This window comes from Gopherus evgoodei, chromosome 5 (assembly GCF_007399415.2).
Source record: "Gopherus evgoodei ecotype Sinaloan lineage chromosome 5, rGopEvg1_v1.p, whole genome shotgun sequence".
NCBI lineage: Eukaryota > Metazoa > Chordata > Testudines > Testudinidae > Gopherus > Gopherus evgoodei.
The window spans coordinates 110633253-110653064 of NC_044326.1; the positions used below are offsets into that span (position 1 = coordinate 110633253).

The window sequence follows — 19812 nt, forward strand, 5'->3', positions numbered from 1 at the left end:
TTTAGCTGTGACGCTCTGAGGGGTAGTCTACACCGGAAGCGCTAGAGAGACTATGGCGAAAGGTGGTAGCTATATCAGTGGGAGAAAGTCTCCTGCCGACATAATGCTGTCTACATCAGCACTTAGGTCAGTGTAACTTGCCTTGCTCAGGTGCGTGGAGTATTCATGCTCCAAGCAACGTAAATTATACCGAAGTGGTAGCTGAGTAAGTTTCCCAGTCCTGAAAAAGGGCTCTGTGTGAGCTCGAAAGCTTGTCTTTTGATAGCAGAAGTCTGTTCAATAAAAAAAAATATTACCTCACCCATCTTGTCTCCAATATCCTGGGACTGATACGGCTACAACATTGCATACATCAACACAATTCATTCTTGGCCTTCACAGTTGCCTATTTTAAAGCACAGTGGGCCTCTGAAGGTTAGTGACATTTTTTGTTAATTGTGGCTTTGCAAACAGTTATGCTTAATCTCAAGAAGTATGGACAGATACTTTGTCACCACCATACTATACAGCTAGACTTCATTTGCTGAGACTCTAAAAGCCAGCTCCAGAGTCTAACGGACTCCAAGTATTATGAAAGAATGACACATACTGAAGGATCAAAGTGACTGGAAGGCTATTAGTGCGATTTCTAGCAAGTCGAAAAGTTTTAAAATTAGTTGTGTGCTGAACACCACTACTTCTTTGTGCAATCTGGACCTTAATTCACTTTTTAGAAAAATACTTCCGGTTCACTCACTCAATCAGGAACACACTGGAGTCTAAGAATTTTAGAGGTAATTTGCATTAGTATTTTAAAACATTTTCCTTTTCACTTTGTGTGTGTGTGTTTCAAGAGTGCCTGAAAAATTTATTAGTCTTGGTCTATATTACAGGGTTAGAGTGACAGAAACTGCCTTGTGTCAACCTCACTATAGAATGTCTTCCCTTAAATTTTACTTCCACCAACGTAAGTGCGCTTCTCTGTGCCAAGTTAGTACTATACCACCATGTCTCCAAGCAGCGCTGAGTCATAACTGACACAATTAGGTTAACGCAATGTCAGTATAGACACCATGCTGCCTGAGTCAACTATTACTGGTTTTCAAGAACTGTCCTACAATGCCCTACACTGACAATACAATCGATACAAGTGCTCCTGGTAAGGAAGCACACCATTGACCTAGGCAGCCAATGTGTACACACACAAGCTATTTAATATCTGAGGTGGCTATAATCTGACATAAATTAGCTTGACATTTTGTAGTGTAGACACGGCCTTAATCTTTAAGATCAAATATCAGAAGTGTATGGTCTTACTGGAGAACCTGTGGGAGTTCTCAAGAACATTTATTGTAAGATGGAACACATCAAGTGAAGGGGCCAGAGTAACAAAGCCTTCATTTATCCAAAATATTAGCCACCGTAGTTAATGACCCGTTAACAAAAACAATGGCAGAAAATCGCTTTCCCTCTTCTTTATCAACTTTCATTCTTTGCTCTTGCGATGCACCCTCTCACATCTCTCCAGGAATAAGCCTTTTCTGAACTCAAGTATTTTACAAGAGAGGCATTACCACCAATTCAGCTGAAAATATGGTAACATTAGAGGTTTTTGGGGTTTTTTTTGGTAAAATCCCTGGTGTACACAATGGCCATAGTCAGCCTAGACAGGGCTGGAATTCCAAAAGTAATAACGAAAAGAGAAAAAAAGTCTAAAAACCTTTCAGGCTTCTGCCATAAAGCTGCAAGAAACAAGCAAGCTCAAAGTTTGTGCTTCAAAGATGACCTACAAAGAGATATCTTATTGTTATCAATTGCTTTTTCCAGGATCTGTCTGACTGCTTAATACCCATTTTCTTATAACACCGCTTATTTGCCCAACCTTTTAACAAGCACACATTCTCCCAATTCCTGTAACAAGCTCAAACCCTTGCCTCCAAATCACATGATAAAGGCAAACAGAGCAAATCATTGATCAAGATATAAACATCACAACAAGGACTGCTGTATAGTGGCAATTCCCACCTTACTTGGAAGGAAGCCATTTTAAGAAACCTCAGCAACTACTTTTAATACCTCAAATAGCTATATTGGTACTAAATAAATACAGTGACTAAGAACTATAGACCTCTTTTTCAGCTTGACATATTGAACAACCTTGGCAATCTCAGTATATTTCTTCTTAGAACCTCTACTGAAAACCAATTCAATAGATGCACAGGAAAGGTAGTTTATTATAAGAACGCACTAGAGGTGGGAAAATCTGTTTAAAGTCTGTTGAAACATTTGATTCATTTAAGGGGACACTTAGTTGCTTCTGTGTTTGTATTGTTACAAAATCTAAAGTTACTAAGACTAAAAAAGATTAGACAAAAACTCTGTCCCGTCCCCCCCCATTTGTGTACTCCACATATACGTACAGGATCAGAGTCAATTTCACTATTTGCCTTGCAATAACCAGTTTCCTTTATTTGTGAGGTTCTCAAACAGCAAAAGAATAAAACTTAAATTAGAAAATGATATAGGCAGAATATTTGTAGAGGGGCTCTGGAGCAAGACTAATTTTTAAAGTATGATTTCAAGTTACTAACCCTTTATCAGGTGTGAACGGACAACTTGCCTCAACAAATCTGTCCTCCATTTGAATTGGCTTTTTAATCCTGCCCCTGCACTCTCTTCCAGAACTATTAGACTAAAGAAAAAAAACTTTTCCTGAACAATATGTGCCCTCCTTGTCCCATAGTGCACAGACAGATTATTAGTATTTTAATTTCCTTATTTTAGAATAGCTGCAATAAAAATTGTCTGATCTAGTCCGATTCCCATTAGACTCAAAACCATCTCACTTCTCTGGGCAGAAACTGACGTAGTTTGCACTGGAAAATAATCTCGAACTGCCACTAAACTGAAAGCTACCTAGTACTAGTACATTGGTAGTAATGTAGTGTGTGTAAAAAGTTAATGCTGTCAGTTATAACATTTTCATTCCAAATACCGAAAGTCAGTATTCCGTTTTAATGTTAATTTAATCCTTAAACAAGAAAACAATAGCTTCAAGGTTAAAAACTGAAGACTCGATGAATTGAGATTCTTTCCTAAAAAGTTACCCCAAAATACATAGCCTAATGCAGTGGTCCCCATGCGGTGCCCAAGTGGTGCCACGGTGCCCACTGGGGCATCTATGTGCACCTGCATGCTGGCCGGTGGACAAGCATCCGCCGAAAAAGCAGCATCACCAAGAGGCATCGCCGCCAAAATACCGCTGATTTTCAACGGCATTTCAGCAGCAATGCCTCTTGACATTGCTGCTTCTCGGCGGCATTTTGGTGGATGCTTGTCCACCAGCCAGTGTCCTTGTTGGCTTGTCTGCCACCCAGAAAAGGTTGGAGACCACTGACCTAATGTTTTCACGCATTCTAAAATGCAACTTCAAAATGGTTGATGAAGTGCCAAGTCAATATTAGATAGCCTTTGTAAATAAATGAAAAGTAGGCTTATCCTAAATCCCAACTTTTCAGAACAAATTTCTATATGTTAGCAAGACCTGAAAGTCTATTTTTACTTACCTGCCAAACCCCAAATTTAATATTTTGGTTCACTTCAAAGAGCATGGTCCTTAACAAAGGAATCAAACTAGATCAGGAATTGAAAGAAAAATGCCTCTCCTTTGTGTGTTTGTGACGTCATCTGCTGAAGAAATGAACTCTGACCTTGGCAGGTAAAATTTCTACAGACTTGCAAATTAGACTGAATCAGGTATGTACACTTACAGTGCTCTGAGGTCTTAGACATGCATTTTGCAGCCCTGATTAGTGCCAAGCACATACCTATAAGGAAGCATGGAGTTTCAAAGTCTGATCTATTGCACCACAAAAGCTAGAAAACTGATGTCTGGATGAGTTTGCCAGGCCTAGAAAGCATCTCAGAAATCCCAAATTACAGATAAAGGATTCATCTAACTATAATGGTCTCAGATGGCAACTGTGGTAAATCAAGGTCATAACTGTAAACAGAACAAATATGGACACACATCTTGCAGCCTGGTTTGGCTACATTAGTTGAAAATGGTTATCATTTCCAACCACTAACGTTGGACAGGAAAGATCTGAACCCCTGGACATACTTTTATTATTAGTCATGTTTATTAAGACAGTGCTTAAAAACTATCCAAGAATGCGGCCCCATTTTGTAAGGGACTGTAGACAGTCCCTACACTCCAAAAATCTTACAATCTAAATGTACCAAGAAGTCTAAAATTACTTTTTAAAAATGTGCTAATGCTCCAAGTAAGACAGCAGGTTAAGTATACATTATGCATTTGAGAGTTTGTCTTGATTTATACTTGACAAATTCCTCGGACCTAAAGAAGTCTGAGTTCAGGATGCATTTCACTTGCATACACTGGTGATAAAGCATACCAGGGAGTCTCCCAGCTGCATTTTAATTAAGTTATATCATCCACAGTTACAGTGGAAACAAGTTTTGGTGGCAAGTTTTCCAGAAACTAAAGTGTTTTAAGAGTGTCATTTTAATTCAAATCTACACATTGTCCTACTTAAAACAACAGTTTTGAATTTAAGAATTTTGTTATCAGAGTGTAAGCAATAAATTAAGACACAGTAACCACATTATGCTCCTGTTAGATAACCAAACCAGAAAGTCAAGACACCAGACCTCCACAGTAAGAGGTGTCAAGTTACTGTAATATTTAAGAAAAATATGACAAACCCTAATCACTGCATCCAAAATTGACATTTTCAGTGCACGATTTAATGGCACTATGAGTTTCTGGTTTGTTGGCAAGCTGTAAAGCGACAAAGACAAAAATCATCCATCCAGTCTCAAAATATTTAAAATGCCGTAACGCTTGTAAGAACAGATCAACACCAATTTAGAGCTTAAGCTATTTATTTTTAAATCATGCTTATCATTAAGACCCCAACAGTTTGGGAGTTTGGATGCTGCACTATAACACTAAACCTTTGTTCCACAGCAATGTCAAAACTGAAATTGAGATGATTTACAAATTACTTAAACCCCACCCTCTGCCACTAACCTGCCTCTCTAGAAAGGTTAAACTTCCATCACCTCAACTTTTTTTTTCTGAGTTAGCTGTAAAGTTACTCCACCCTGCTGGATTGTGGAAGGATGAAGTACTCAATACATCATCACACAGTCTTCCGCCCCCAATGAAGGGATGGGGTAAAAAGCCATTCCTCTACGACATTATGAAAGCGGTGGGTTTCCAGGGGGAAGTGGAAATCTAGAGGATTAGGAGCAGCTGCTGCTGTGCAGTGTGAGTTGACGGGAGCGTGGACGTGTGTGTGTGTGTGATGTTATTGCAGAAAGCAAGAGACCCGGAAAGAGCCTGAACTAGGCAAACCCGCCGCCATCTTACAATGCGGGAAAGAAGTTACACGCCAGGGAAGAGAAACCAGTCTGGCCAGGAGGCGGATTCCCCCCTCGGGAAGGAGCGACCCAGCACTGACTGTCCCTGCGATGTAAATACAGCCACAGCACAGCCAGGGAAATCAACAACATCACCAGCGCAAGAGATGGAGGCGAGAAGCCGACACCGTCTCTGCGCCGGGTGACACTGACATTTAAAGCCCTTGCCCGGGTCCTCCAGACAACCCGGTGACTGCGACAAAAAGGGCTCCCGGGCGACATAACCCGCTCTCCCCACCTCGTCCCGCACAGCCAGCCCGGGCCCCGGAAAGAGATCGGGCCCCCTGCTCTTCACCGCGGGGGGGAGGGGAGTCACCCGCCCCGGCCGGAGGCCTCCCTCACTCCTCACCCAGAGCCGGGGGCACCGCGCACACACCAGGCAACACCCCCACACCCCACCGTGCGGGACCCAATAACCCCGAGCGACAGCAACACCGCCCCAGGGACTCGCCCCCCCCGGGGCCTGACGCGCAGCCTCGGCCGGGGCAGGGGGGGCAGCGCCGTCTCCGCGGCCCGGCCCTCGCTCACCTTGTTGATGCGTTTGAGCGCCATTGTGTGTGTGCGCGCCGCCGGCCGCCGGGCCTGTCTCTGCGCCGCGGTGACTCCGGGCTCCGCTCGCGCTGAGGGGGGAGGGGGATAGTTGCGTCTCTCCTTCCTCCGGAAACAGCCAGGGGCGCCCGCCCGCACGGAGCGCAGCCGCCCACAGCCTCCTCCCGACGGGCGGGTCCGGCCCCTTCTTCGGAGAGCGCTGGCTGCTGCCGCCTCGGGGAGGACAGACGATGAGCTGCGCCGCCGCCAGCGAAGAAACCGAGCTCAGCCCCCTGCACACCCGCCGCCGGTGGCGAGGCCGAGGAAGAAAGGAGGGGACAGCAGGCACCGCCCCCCGCTGCCGGGGGCGGGTCACTGAGGAACCTCGCCTGCACCCCCCTCTGACTGGAGCAGGGAGGGACGCGCTAACCGCCGCCGCTGCCGCCTGGGAATCTGCGCACGCGCTACCAAGACTGCTGGAACTGGGGTGGTCGAGGGGAGACTCTGGCTCGTGCAAGTTGCGCGCATGCGCCTTGTAGAGCTGCGGGGGTGGGGGGAATTAAGAGGTGGGGAAGGCTCGTAGGGTCTCTCTCGCGAGAGTAAGACCGCACTCGTGCCTGTTCTGGGGAGGGGAAAGAGGCGCCGCTTCGCCAATCAGAATCCCGTGCTTCCCTTTTCGCAGACAATGTGAAACCGGCGCACTAGGCGGAGCCCAATTTCTCCCTGCGCTTGAGTAGGCGGTCTGCCCTCCGCTGTGCGGGCAACGGGTAGCCCACAGAGCTAAGGCTCCTGTCGGGCTTGCGAGTCTCCTGCCTGCCCTGCTCGTGGTCATTCCTTAGTCCCCGCCCTGGCGTTCGTCTGTGGCCGGTTCACAAAATGGCCGTCGAGATCCCATCTGCGTTCGTGTGTTGCTAACCTCATACTGGTATCCCTCCGCTCAGCCGCTGCGAGGGGGAAACACACCCCGGCGGCGCTAGAGGAGGAGCGGCACGAATGCTTCTCCCCTTCCTGTTTGTCTCCCTCGACCCAGGCTGTGTTTCCAGTCCCCTGTACCGCCAGGGTAGACGTAGTAGGTTTGCACCTCCTGTCCCCAGTTGGGGTCTTCTGTGCGGGTTACACTGGGGTACGGGTATGCTGCCTTGCTTGCTAGGATTGCTGGATATACAGACACATCTTGATTAGGGATGCTAACTTTGTAATTGCATAAAATCCAATACTTTTCTTCTGCCCTGTGGTCCTGCCCCTGCTCACTCCATCCCCACTCCCTGTAGCTCCATAATTTAAGGTTTTTAAGAGCAGGTTAGACAAACAGCTGTCAGTGACAGGTTTCAGAGTGGTAGTTCTGTTAGGCTCTATCAGCAAAAAGAAGGAGGAGTCTTTGTGGCACCTTAGAGACTAACAAATGTATTTGGGCATAAGTTTTCTGGGAGCAAAACCCACTTCATCAGATGTTTGCAGTGGAAAATACAGAAGGAAGCTCTATATGTTACAGAGAACATGAAAAAATGGGGGTTGTCATACCAACTAATTTAATTTAATTTGCAGTTTCTCATTGGAGTCTGTTTTTGAAGTTTTTTTTGTTGAAGAATTGCCACTTTTAGGTCTGTAATTGAGTGTCCAGGGAAGTTGAAGTGTTCTCTGACTGGTTTTTGCGTAGAGACTGTCCGGTTTGGCCAGTGTACATGGCGGAGGGGCATTGCTGGCATATGATGGCATATATCACATTGGTAGATGTGCAGGTGAATGAGCAACTGATGGTGTGGCTGATGTGATTAGGTCCTATTCAAGGGACATACCTATTAAGGGACACCATCATAGGACATCACATCAGCTGCCGCTGCCATTATGCAGCACAGAGACCAGGTCAGGCCAGCTCTGCAGCTGCGCTACCCCAGGAGCTCACAGCCCCATCTGGCGCATTGTGAGTTGGGGCTGCAGCGGAGAGGGGACAGTGGGGGAGGGACTGAGGGTGAGCCTCCCAGGCCAAGAGTTCAGGGGGTGGGCAGGATGGTCCCACGGGCCGTAGTTTGCTCATCCCGGTCTACATAATACTTAGTGTTGCATTGAGTGCAGGGGACTGGACTAGACCTCTCGCTGGAGGTCCTTCCAGTCCTACAATTCTATGATGGGAGTTCACACATCAGGACTATTATTTCAGGCTGCCTGCAGACCAAAGCAGACAACACTTTTGGCAGGCTACCTTTGTTAACCATGAGGACTAGAAACCTTATTAAAAAAATAGTTTAGATTTGAAAGAATCTGACTCTGCCCCTTCATTCACAAATGTGTCAGATGGGCAATGTGTTTGACACTTCTGCTCTGCTTAAGTATACTTAAGTAAATATTAAGTCCTGATATCTCCAAGTAACAAAATAGAGCTTGTTTTATGTGATCACAATTTATCTTGTGCTCCTGTATGATTGTCAGAGAATGTGGTCAGCAGAAAGTCAAGTCTCTGGAGAAGGCTAGGTGCATGTTGCAGACAGAGGCTCCTCTGAGAATGGAACATGAGGTCCCTATAGGTTGACCAGACTCCCAATATTAGGGCCTTCATCTTATATAGGCAACTATGCCTCCCTCCAAAAAAGTGTCCCGATTTTTTTGTACTTGCTATCTGGTCATCCTAGGGCCCTTGCAGCAGCAAGAGCTGGGAGGATGCTGGGAATGGAATAAGAAGCCCTCTGTAGGATGGCAGGTATGATGCAGAGACTTGGCTTATTTATTTTACAAGCACATCATAGTAGTAAAGCCAAAAATACAACTGTATGCCTGCCTCTTTAGGGGGGCAGAGCTGTGGCTCAAGCAAGTATTTTAAAAAGGGTCTTCACTCTTCCAAGATTTTGAAAATGACACCTACTTCAAGCATTATGTCCATTTCTTTTCTAGGAATGGGTGGTGATACCTGGATCCTCAAGCACTTAGAGCCATTCTCTCTGGAATTAACTTGATTATCACACCAAGATCTATGGACTACTTTAAGTCTCCCAGAGCACTTTCAATGACCCATGGAGCTGCTGCTTCTATCCTGGTGGAGTATCTGGTCAGTCTTAACCAGTGATGCTTCCTGTCTAAAAGTTTATAGAGCCTTTTTTTAAATAGGTAACTCAGAACAAGGCTGCTTTTTAACTTTGTATTAGATGCTTCTACTTGTGTAAATTCAATCATACTTAGATTTTTGAGGCAAGAACCTTACCCCATTTTGGTGAAGTAGCAAACATGTAAGAGGACAAAATCAAACTGCAAACTGACCTGGAGAGATTAGAGAAACGGAGTTTTCAGGAAATTATGGGAGGTTCACTGTTAACAACTGTGATATCCAGGGAAAATAAATAACCAGCATACATATATAACTGAGGAGCGTAAGCAAACAACCATATCCAGTTCAGTGATTTGAGTTTGTTTTCATTATGTTGTCTTTAGTATTGCTTCTGATATTACTTTTCTGTGTACCCAAGGAGTCTAGTTGCTGCAGAAGAGATGTGGGACCAGAAGGGGAAGTCTCCACAAGAAAATCTCAATCTTTTAAAATAGTTTCCCAATTATAAAAAAGTTTGAGAAGAACTGGGTGTCATAAACAGATAGTTAAGGGTTAATGTCTCTTTTATCTGGGGTTAACAAGCTCAGTGAATCTGGCTGACACCTGACCAAAGGACAAATCGGGGGACATGATACTTTCAAATCTTGGTGGAGGGAAGCCTTTGTTTTGTGCTTTTTGGGGTGTTCTTTGTTCTCTCTTGGGGCTAAGAGAGGCCAGACATGCCACCGGTTCCTCCAATCTTTCGAAACAGTCTTCCATGTTCAACAATAGTAAGTATTAGCTAGAAAAGGCAGATTAGATTTATGTTTTTCTTTATTTGCAATGTGTATTTTGCTGGAAGGATTTTACTCTATTTTCCTGTAACTGTGTATCTCATGCTAGGGGGGAGGGAAGTCCCTCTGGTCTATCGTAAAGCTGAGACCTGTAAAACATTTTCCATCTTGATTTTACAGAGATAATTTTTTACTTTTTCCTTTCTTTAATAAACAGCTTTCTTTTTAAGAACCCTTGATTGATTTTGTCCTTGTGTAAGACCCAGGGGATTGGTCTGAACACACCAGGATTGGTGGAGGAAAAGAGAAAGGGGGAAGGTGGAATTTCTCTCTGTTTAAGATTCAAGGGAGTTGCATCAAAGTAATCTCTCAGGGTAACCCAGGTAGGGGAAAATCTGGGAGGGGAAAGGTAGGGGAATGGTTTATTTCCCCTTGTTTAAGACCCAAGGGGTTTGGGTCTGGGTCTCCCCAGGGAAGGTTTTGGGGGACAAGGAGTGCAACCAGACACTGAAATCTCCTGGTTGGTGGCAAGCGCTATCAGGATCTAAGTTAGGAATTAAGTTTAGAGGAGTACATGCAGGTCCCCACTTTCTGGACCCTAAAGTTCAAAGTGGGAAAGAGACCTGACACTGAGTTATACGATGAAACACATGGAAAACATATTCTGCCTTATAAAATTAATGTTTTTTTAATATGGGACTGATATGTAGCTGTTAAGGGATTTTTAGCAAGTGTGGCCCTAGGGGGAAAAAAAAGTTGGTTTTCTGTGTAATAAATTTATCCATTCCTAGCATCTTCTTGCTCCTATTCCTTTTGTTACCCAGCTTCTTGCATCAGCACTATACAATATAATCATTATTACTGTATTCTACAGATGTGGTCTAAACCACATCTTCATTAGTGTCTCTAGAATGTTTTGGGACATTACTATATAGCATGCATCTGTGTGATTTTTCTTGCTAATTTAAGTGTGCAAGAATGGTTATCCTGGTATACATCTTGTTTTTGTGTGCTTATTTCAAGTACATACATCAAAATAAACACATATTTGAAAGTGTGATCTCATGTACATGTGATTAAAATAAAAATAAGTACTGAGAATGGTTTCATTTGTGGTCATTGGTTTGTAATAGATTTTCATTTCTGTAAATGTTAGGTTCATGTTAGGTGAATAATAAGTTCATGTTAGATGAATATACATGATTAAATAAAAATAAGTAGTTTGCATGCTCAGTTAAAAGCAATTAAATACATAGTAATATGTTATGTAACACGATACTTGAGATTTTTAATTCACAAAAGGCGAAGCACATTTAAAGTTATGTATTAATTTGTTTAGAACAGGGGTCCGAGCAACCTTTCAGAGGTGGTGTGCCAAGTCTTCATTTATTCACTCTAATTTAAGGTTTCACATGCCAGTAATACATTTTAATGTTTTAGAAGGTCTCTTTTTATAAGTCTATATATATAACTAAACTATTGTTTATATGTAAGTAATAAGGTTTTTAAAATGTTTAAGAAGTTTTCCATTTTAAAATTAAATTAAAATGCAGAGTTTCCCGGACCGGTGGCTAGGACCCGGGCAGTGTGAGTGCCACTGAAAATCAGGCTCGTGTGCTGCCTTTTGGCACCCGTGCCATAGGTTCCCTACTCCTGATTTAGAGTTATAAACAAATAAAAACAGGGCACTGTCCAAGGTTTTAGCTCCCCTGCCATAAATTACAAAAACATATAATATTAAACCACTGGCAGAACAAACTCTCTCCTCCTACCAGTCTGGTGTCTCTCAATCTTTATCAATGCTATATATATTTATCAGCTTTCAAAAATTATCATGATAGTCAGTAACTCATTGATCTCACAAGAATAATTAAGTTAGTAAAGACTAGTTGTGCAAGTAAGGGTTTGCAGGTTCAGGCCCTATCATGAAAGCCTTTGCAGAGCTTTGCAATGCGACATAAAGTAATGAAGACCATATGAAGTAATGGAAAATACTAGTGAGACAAGTTATGATTGCTGTAGGAACAAAGAATATGGATTTCCTGATTTATAACATTTAGTATTTTAACCTTAATGTATTTGCCTGTAAATATTATATTTTGAATTGGTTCATTTTATTTGACTTTTAAGATCAATCCTAAAAAAATAATGGTGGGATTGTCACATATGTAATTTAGCCAATCCCTACACAGCTATGATTTGTTCATTTATATACCACCATGATATTTATTTAAAAGTTTCAAAAGTAGTAGTAGTTTTTTTCTTCAGACATTGAAACACTGAGTTCCTGGCCACAATGTCATATTTGCGACTGAGAGGCCTCTGACATCATAGCTATGAGATATGACTTGCTTGTTAAATAGTTGAGTACTAAACTATATATTGCAGCTGTTTTAAAAACAATTTATAAACAACAATAAAAAACCACACATCTCTCATCAGGTATCTTCATAACATCTCAAACATGCTGTAATACTTTACCGCTGTCAAACCTGTATTAAATATTGTGTAAGTTGAATTACATGTATAGGAAATATTTATGTTGTGATACAGTCGCCATTGTCTACATTGTGCTACTTTATCATCTTCTACAGAGCCACACTAAGAGCCAAATTCTGAAATTCTTACTCCAGCAAAAGTCTAATTACATGACAAGTTTGAAGTTTTAAATCCAAACAGTTTTTGAGTCATGAAAGGGCATTTGAACAATTTTCTTCAAGTGGGAAAACCCATCAAGTTTTCATACACTACTAACTTAAAAATTATGGAAGAGATTTTCTTCAGAATTTCTGTAGACACAAAAAAAGAACAATTCAATTTCAAGAATACCTTCTCAACCATGACTACAGCCATATCTGGAGCATTGCTACAATAAAACTAGAAGCAATGGCCTAAAGCTAAGAAAGGAAAAGTTTAGACTACACATGGCAAGGGATGGGGGGGTTGTCTTAAAAGTACAAGCCTAGAACAATAGCATAGATTTACAGTGGAGTTGGTTTGGGGTACTCTCAGTTCAAATATTCAAAAACTTATGTAAGACTGTTCAGTATGTGTAACGTGGCAATAAAAAATGCACTGAGGTGTGAGTCAGATGGGGCAGTCAGTATTATTGGAGTAGCTGCGACTCCACATTCAGATAGATTACACTACCCAAGTGCTCATTGGACCTCAGTTCTTCCTATAATGTCTGGTCTTTGTTTTGTTTTCAAATAGGCAAAAACTGATATTACTGTTAGATCCCACAGTAGAATCTATAATCTGAGGACAATGCATTTGCACTTGATCAAAAGACCATTTAAATCAGTAAGAGACATCTTGGGAAAAATATATATATACTCGTGAAGTAAGTGGATAATTTAGGTTCTTTGTAGACAGAAATACTATTCTTCCATTATATGTGGCACTAGAGAGAGAAATTAGATTTGTGAAGGTTTTTGTGATTCAGGAGGTTTAAAATCTTGGTAGTATAATGTTACTTGACACTTAAACCCAGATTCAGCAAAGCACATGCTTAACTTCAAGCACACAAATAGTCTCATGAAAATGGTTAAATGCTTTTCTGAATAGATGCCTTATACAGCATCTTCCATTTGATGATCTCAAAGTACTTTGCTGACTTTAATAAGGTAGGTACTCCAAGTATTGTTATCCCCATTTTAGAGACAGAGACTAGAATTACAGAGAGGTTATGTAACTTGCCCAAGGTCAAACAGGAAGTCTGTAACAAAACCAGGAATAGAACACAGAATGGAGGAGAGGGAGAATGCTCTACTTTGGGAATATACTTCAGGTTGCTTTGGCACTACCAAAATGGATATCACGGTCCAATTCACGAGGATGTGCTGGACTAAAACTGCAGTAACAAATTAATTCAGTGAAGTTACATTGGTAGAAACAAACACTACTGTGGTGAATTCAGGCCCTCTAAAGATATTTAAAATATGTCTTTAACAATATTATAACATCTCACACTATAAACCTGACATTTAAAAACTAATTTTCACCATTTGTTATTGTTTAAATATTTCCATTTCATTTGGAAACATTTGGTATGGTTCTCATTTACACGAAGGCTACTTTTTACCTCTCTGGCAGCAGAAAGGGGCCTTTACCCTCTTAGCCCTGGTCTACACTACTAGTTTAGGTCAAATTTAGCAGCATTAGATCAATTTAACTCTGTAGCCATCCACACGCCGAAGCCATTTTTGTCAACTTAAAGGACTCTTAAAATTGATTTCTGTACTCCTCCCTGATGAGGGGGGTTAATGCTGAAATTGACCCTGCTGGGTCGAATTTGGGGTAGTGTGAACGCAATTTGACAGTATTGGCCTCCGGGAGCTATCCCAGAGTGCTCTGTTGTGACCGCTGTGGACAGCACTCTCAAGTCAAATGCACTGGCCAGGTAGACAGGAAAAGCCCTGCGAATTTTTGAATTTCATTGCCTATTTGGCGAGCATGGCAAGCTGATCAGCACAGGTGACCATGCAGAGCTCATCAGCAAAGGTGACCATTGAGTACCAGAATCGCAAAAGAGCTCCAGCGTGGACCAAATGGGAGGTACTGGATCTGATTGCTGTATAGGGAGATGAATCCGTGCTATCAGAACTCTGTTCCAAAAGATGAAATGGCAAAATATTTGAAAAAAAATCTCCAAGGGTATGAAGGACAGCGGTTATAACAGGGACGCACAGCACTGCTGTGTGAAGCCTACCAAAGAACCAGAGAGGCAAACGGCCACTCTGAGTCAGAGCCCCAGACATGCTGCTTCTATGATGAGCTGCATGCCATTCTAGGGGATGCCCCCACAACTACCCCAGCCCTGTGCTTCCCTCCTCCCCAACTCTTCCTGTGCTACCTTGGCAGTTATCCCATTTGTGTGACGAATTAATAAAGAATGCATAATTTTGAAACAACGATTTTATTGCCTCTGCAAGCGGAGATCAAAGGGAGGAAGGGAGGGCCGTTGGCTTACAGGAAAGTAGAATGAACCAAGGGGGTGGGTTTTCATCAATGAGAAACAAACAGAACTGTCACACCGTAGCCTGGTCAGTCATGAAACTGATTTTCAAAGTTTCTCTGATGCACAGCGTGCCCTGCTGTGCTCTTCTAACCACCTTGGTGTCTGGCTGCACGTGATCAGCAGCCAGGCAATTTGCCTCAACCTCCCACCCCGCCATAAATGTCTCCCTCTTACTCTTACAGATATTGTGGAGCACACAGCAAGCAGTAATAACGATGAGCATATTGGTTTCACTGAGGTCTAACCAAGCCAGTGAGCTTTTAAACATCCAAAGGCACATTCTACCACCATTATGCACTTTCTCAGCCTATAGTTGAATTGCTCCTTACTACTGTCCAGGCTTCATGAACCATGGGAGCAAGGGGTAGGCGCGACTGCACAGTGCTGCCGACTGGGAGAGCAGCCTGAGGCAGAAGCCTCCACCTGGCATCATATTTCAAGCAGGACTGAATCTCCATTAGACAAAACTTAAAGAAGAGAATGACTTAGGAGTCATTCCCATTTTTGTCCAGGCGCCCCTGACTGACCTCACCGAGGCCGGCCAGGAGCACCCAGGTCTTCCCAGGTGCACCTGACCAACCTAAACAAGGTCGGCCAGGAGCACCCACATCTTCCCAGGCACCCCCGACCAACCTAACCGAGGTTGGCCAGGAGAACCCACATCTTCCCAGGCACCCCCGACCAACCTAACCAAGGTCGGCCAGGAGCACCCACGGGACGACGACAATGGCTAGCAATCCTATCATCTGCAGTCCACAAGGCAAGACAAGGGGATGCTGCTATGTAGCACTGCAGTACTGCGTCTGCCAACAGCACCCAGAAGACATATGGTGACAGTGAGCTGAGCGGGCTTCATGCTTGCCATAGTATGGCGTCTGCACAGGTAACCCAGGAAAAAAAGTGAGAAATGATTTTTTGCCATTGTTTTCATGGAGGGAGGAAGGCCTGACAACATGTACCCAGAACCACTCACGACAATGCTTTGGCGCCATCAAGCACTGGGAGCTCAATCCAGAATTCCCATGGGCAGCCAAGACTGCGGGAACTGTGGGATAGCTACCACAGTGTAATGCTCTGAAAGTCGATGCTAGCCTCGGTACTGTGGACACACACTGCCGACTTAATGTGCTTAGTGGGGACATACACAATCAATTGTATCAATTCGACTTCTAAAAAAATCACTTCTATTAAATCTACCTAATTTTGTAGCGTAGACATACCCTTAGTGCACATGAGAATTAGTCCTTAAACTTGGATTGGTGAATGTCACTTTTTTTCTAGTTAGTTTCATTCTCTGATCCTCTTGCACTTAGAACAGTGCTTTCAGTTTGTTTCCAATACTTCAGGAGAATATTTAAATTAAAAAAATGAAACATTTGTATTCATAACAGGTTTTATAAACCCTGATCCTGAGGTAGTACTCAAGTGCATTGCAAAATTGGCTCCTTGAGTGGTTTCTGGTCAGAGAATTTCAGGATTTTATTCTAATTCCATCTACACTGATTTTATTCCAATATTAAGCCACTGACTTCAGTTGAGTTATTCCTGATTTAAGAACCAGGCCCAACATGTCCAAAGAGTTCCACAGAGTTTTCAGGCCAGATTATGCTCTCAGCTACACTATCATAAATCTGGAATAAATCCAATTATTTCAGTGGAGTTACTGAAGGTTTACATTAGTGCAACAGAAATCAGAATTTGACCTTGAATTTACACTTGTGTAAATCCAGAATAAACCCATTGACGTGAAGGGGGTTATACAAATGTAAAACCAATGAGAGATCAGAATCAGGCCCTTTGCCTTTATATCCACTGGTTCCAAATCAGCATTCAGCAGCTTGGTATTTGATTGTTTTAATGAAGCATTTGTGATCTTTAGTATCTTGTTCTGCCATAATCTAGGTTTGTTGCAATTTGCTTTAGAGTGTGAGGACAATTTCACTGGTAGTTTATTCAAATGCTTCTTACCAGGTGTCATGCATCCCACAGGCTAGGTGCTCTCAAACAGCCCCCAGGAGGACCCCCTTCAGGTCAATCCTCGAGGGTTGCACTCTTTCTCTGTGGTAAGCCCTGTGGCCTCACTGGCTCTGGGGACTGAACCTCAGAGCCTTCAGCACCCTTCCTTCACACCATGAGATCCCCTCAGCAAGTCCACCTGAATTGGACACATGGGGGAGAGTTATATACAAAGGAAGCAATGCACCCCCACTCTGGAGTGACTCTCAGCCAGCATTGTAAAAACAGAAGGTTTTGTTTGTTTTCTTAAGATATATGGAACACAGCATAGAAAGCCCTTAGATTAGCATAGACAACAGGAAGCTACAGCAAAGTCCATACTGGGTCTGTCCAGAGCCCACAGCTCTCTCTCAGCCCATAGTCCAGAAGTGTCCCTGCTTCCAGCAGCCCACACTATACAATCCCCCACCTGGCCCCTCCTCAATCTGCTGTTCTTCCTGGGCAAACCTCTTGTCACCTGGCTATCCACATTAGTTCTTTGTTCTCCAGCTGGTCCGAACTGGCCGACTTCCTGAAGAGGCATTCCATGGTCATTAGTTGATATGTACCAAATATCCAGGCCTTTGTCTTCAGTGAGATCACAGATGAGTTAACAAGGGGGTTAATCCCTTCTTCAGGGGCAGTGCTGCTAGACCCAGCACTGGGAGTGAAAGCCTGAATCAGGAATCTCTAGAGCACTATTATTAAACCAACGGCATAACATAAAATTACTTATCCTGATATCACAATGCTACTGATCATACTTACCCAGCAATAACTTTGAACTGTGTTTAGGTGTGTTGTGGAGATCATATACTCAGGCTTCAATAGGGAAAGCTTGAGCTATTATTAGTCCCTGCCATTCAAAGCACACGGCACTGCAGGAACTGGCATTCTCACCTTTGATGTCCCATATAATTTTACAATAATTGGCCTTTTATTTCACAGGAAACTTTAAAATTAAACAATGGTACATATTATTGGTATGGTAGAGTAGTTACTAAGGCATTCTATAAACACAGCATCTATTTTCAAAACATAACAGTTGCACTGTAATAATCCTGGACAATAGCCAGACTAAATAGTAATATCATCTTGCTCAGCTTTTTCAGACAGGAATTATTCCATTATATTCTAAAATAATGTAACAATAACTTTATAATATGCTACTTAGAATATATCATTTATATTACAAATAATAATGTACAATAGTTGTTTGCTATATCCTCTTAGTTAAGGTGTTCAGTAAGGAATATTGGATATTTGCAATACACATTAATGAAAGTCACTGATACAAATCCAATGGGACTCATTTTTTTCATTTTATAAGAATGTCAGATTCTTTTAGGTCATATCTTAAAAAATAGTTCTGAAGAACAATTTTTTGTTCTGTCATTGGAATGGACCAGTTTGTACTAAATGAACCAGGGGGTTATCTTTTATTTTCACAAAATATCCTATGGAGGAACTTTCCTAAATGTCCCTGTGGAAACCATTATCTCCTATTTCAACCTGAACACTGTGCTATTCTAGAACACTGAATTACACTCTCAGTATTCTTTCACAAGGTAGATCTTCAACTGGTGTAATCAGCATAGTTCCAGGATCTGTCCCACTTGTAGCCTTTTATTTTAATTTAAAGTAAATGTAATTATATTGTATTACAAAATTTGTGGGTTCAGCTCTGGCACCTAGTCTCAAGTTCAACAGTTACCTCTGGTTTAGATTTAGAACACATGAAGGCCAAGGAAAGTAACACATACAATCACAAGAACAAGGCCTAATATCTTTTATCAATGTTATTAAAGTTACCTGCAACATTATGAATATCACAGCATACACAATCCTAGCTATATCCATGCACAGACATCCTCACATCCTCCTAGATTGTATTAGGGTCTGATGGGTCTCTCATGGATTGATCATCAGTAGAGGGATGGTTAACGTTGGTGTTTTCCTGTAGGAAGCTCAAATTTTCCCATTCTGGGCACCCTGTTTTCATATGATTCTGCACATATACATGAAAATATCAGCCCTCTTTTTCCTTATTGGTTTGGTTTCCCCCAGAAACTTGAGGTGCCCCATTTTCTATAGGTTGTATATAGTTCATTTTAGTCTCATTAGCACAGACACACAACCTGTAGCCTGTGGTTAAGGCACATGTTAGAAACAAATGTGCCTCTAAAGCATTTTTGTGATTTTAAATTAATCTTCCAACTAATTCTTCGGTCACTTACTTAAGTCAACATTTCTTATCTCTAAGGCCTAAAATACTTAAACTAAAATTTTACAGGCCTCAACCTATAAGTCATCCATTTCAGCCCTCCTTACTTAGATACCTAATTATTAGGGCTGCTGATTAATTGCAGTTAACTCACGTGATTAACTAAAATAAATTAATCGCACTGTTAAACAACAGAATACCAATTGAAATTTATTAAATATTTTCAATGTTCTTCTACATTTTAAAATATATTGATTTAAATTACATAGAATACAAAGTGTACAGTGCTCGTATTATTTTTGCTTCCAAATATTTGCACGTAAAAATTATAAACAAAAGTGGTATTTTTCAATTCACCTCATACAAATACTGTAGTGCAATCTCTTTATCATGAAAGTGCAACTTCAAATGTAGTTTTTTTCTTACATAACTGTAATCAAAACAAAATGTAAAACTTTAGCACCTACAGGTTCACTGAGGCCTACTTCTTGTTCAGCCAATTGCAAAGCGAAACAAGTTAGTTTACCTGAGATAATGCTGCCCACTTAATTACAATATCACTTGAAAGTGACAAGTATCAGAGGGTAGCCGTGTTAGTCTGGATCTGTAAAAGCAGCAAAGAATCCTGTGGCACCTTATAGACTAACAGACGTTTTGGAGCATGAGCTTTCGTGGGTGAATACCCACTTCCTCATGACATGCATCTGAGGAAGTGGGTATTCACCCACGAAAGCTCATGCTCCAAAACGTCTGTTAGCCTATAAGGTGCCACAGGATTCTTTGCTGCTTTTACTTGAAAGTGAGAACA

The 19812-nt window shown here is 42.1% G+C and overlaps 1 protein-coding gene and 1 long non-coding RNA gene across 2 annotated transcripts in view; one reads left to right on the forward strand and one right to left on the reverse strand.

The window, feature by feature from the left end:
• Positions 1 to 6071, reverse strand: part of UBE2D3 (ubiquitin conjugating enzyme E2 D3) — a 30569-nt gene extending 24498 nt beyond the window's left edge. The window contains exon 1 of the mRNA XM_030564461.1: positions 5956 to 6071. Within this exon, the coding sequence (XP_030420321.1) occupies positions 5956 to 5979 (24 nt within the window). The 5' untranslated portion in view covers positions 5980 to 6071. The remainder of the gene's footprint in view (positions 1 to 5955) is intronic.
• Positions 6072 to 7702: 1631 nt separating this feature from the next.
• LOC115652451 lies at positions 7703 to 9495 on the forward strand. Its single transcript, XR_004000650.1, has 2 exons — positions 7703 to 8995; positions 9411 to 9495. It is a non-coding gene; the product is annotated as an uncharacterized LOC115652451 (long non-coding RNA).
• Positions 9496 to 19812: the final 10317 nt, after the last annotated feature.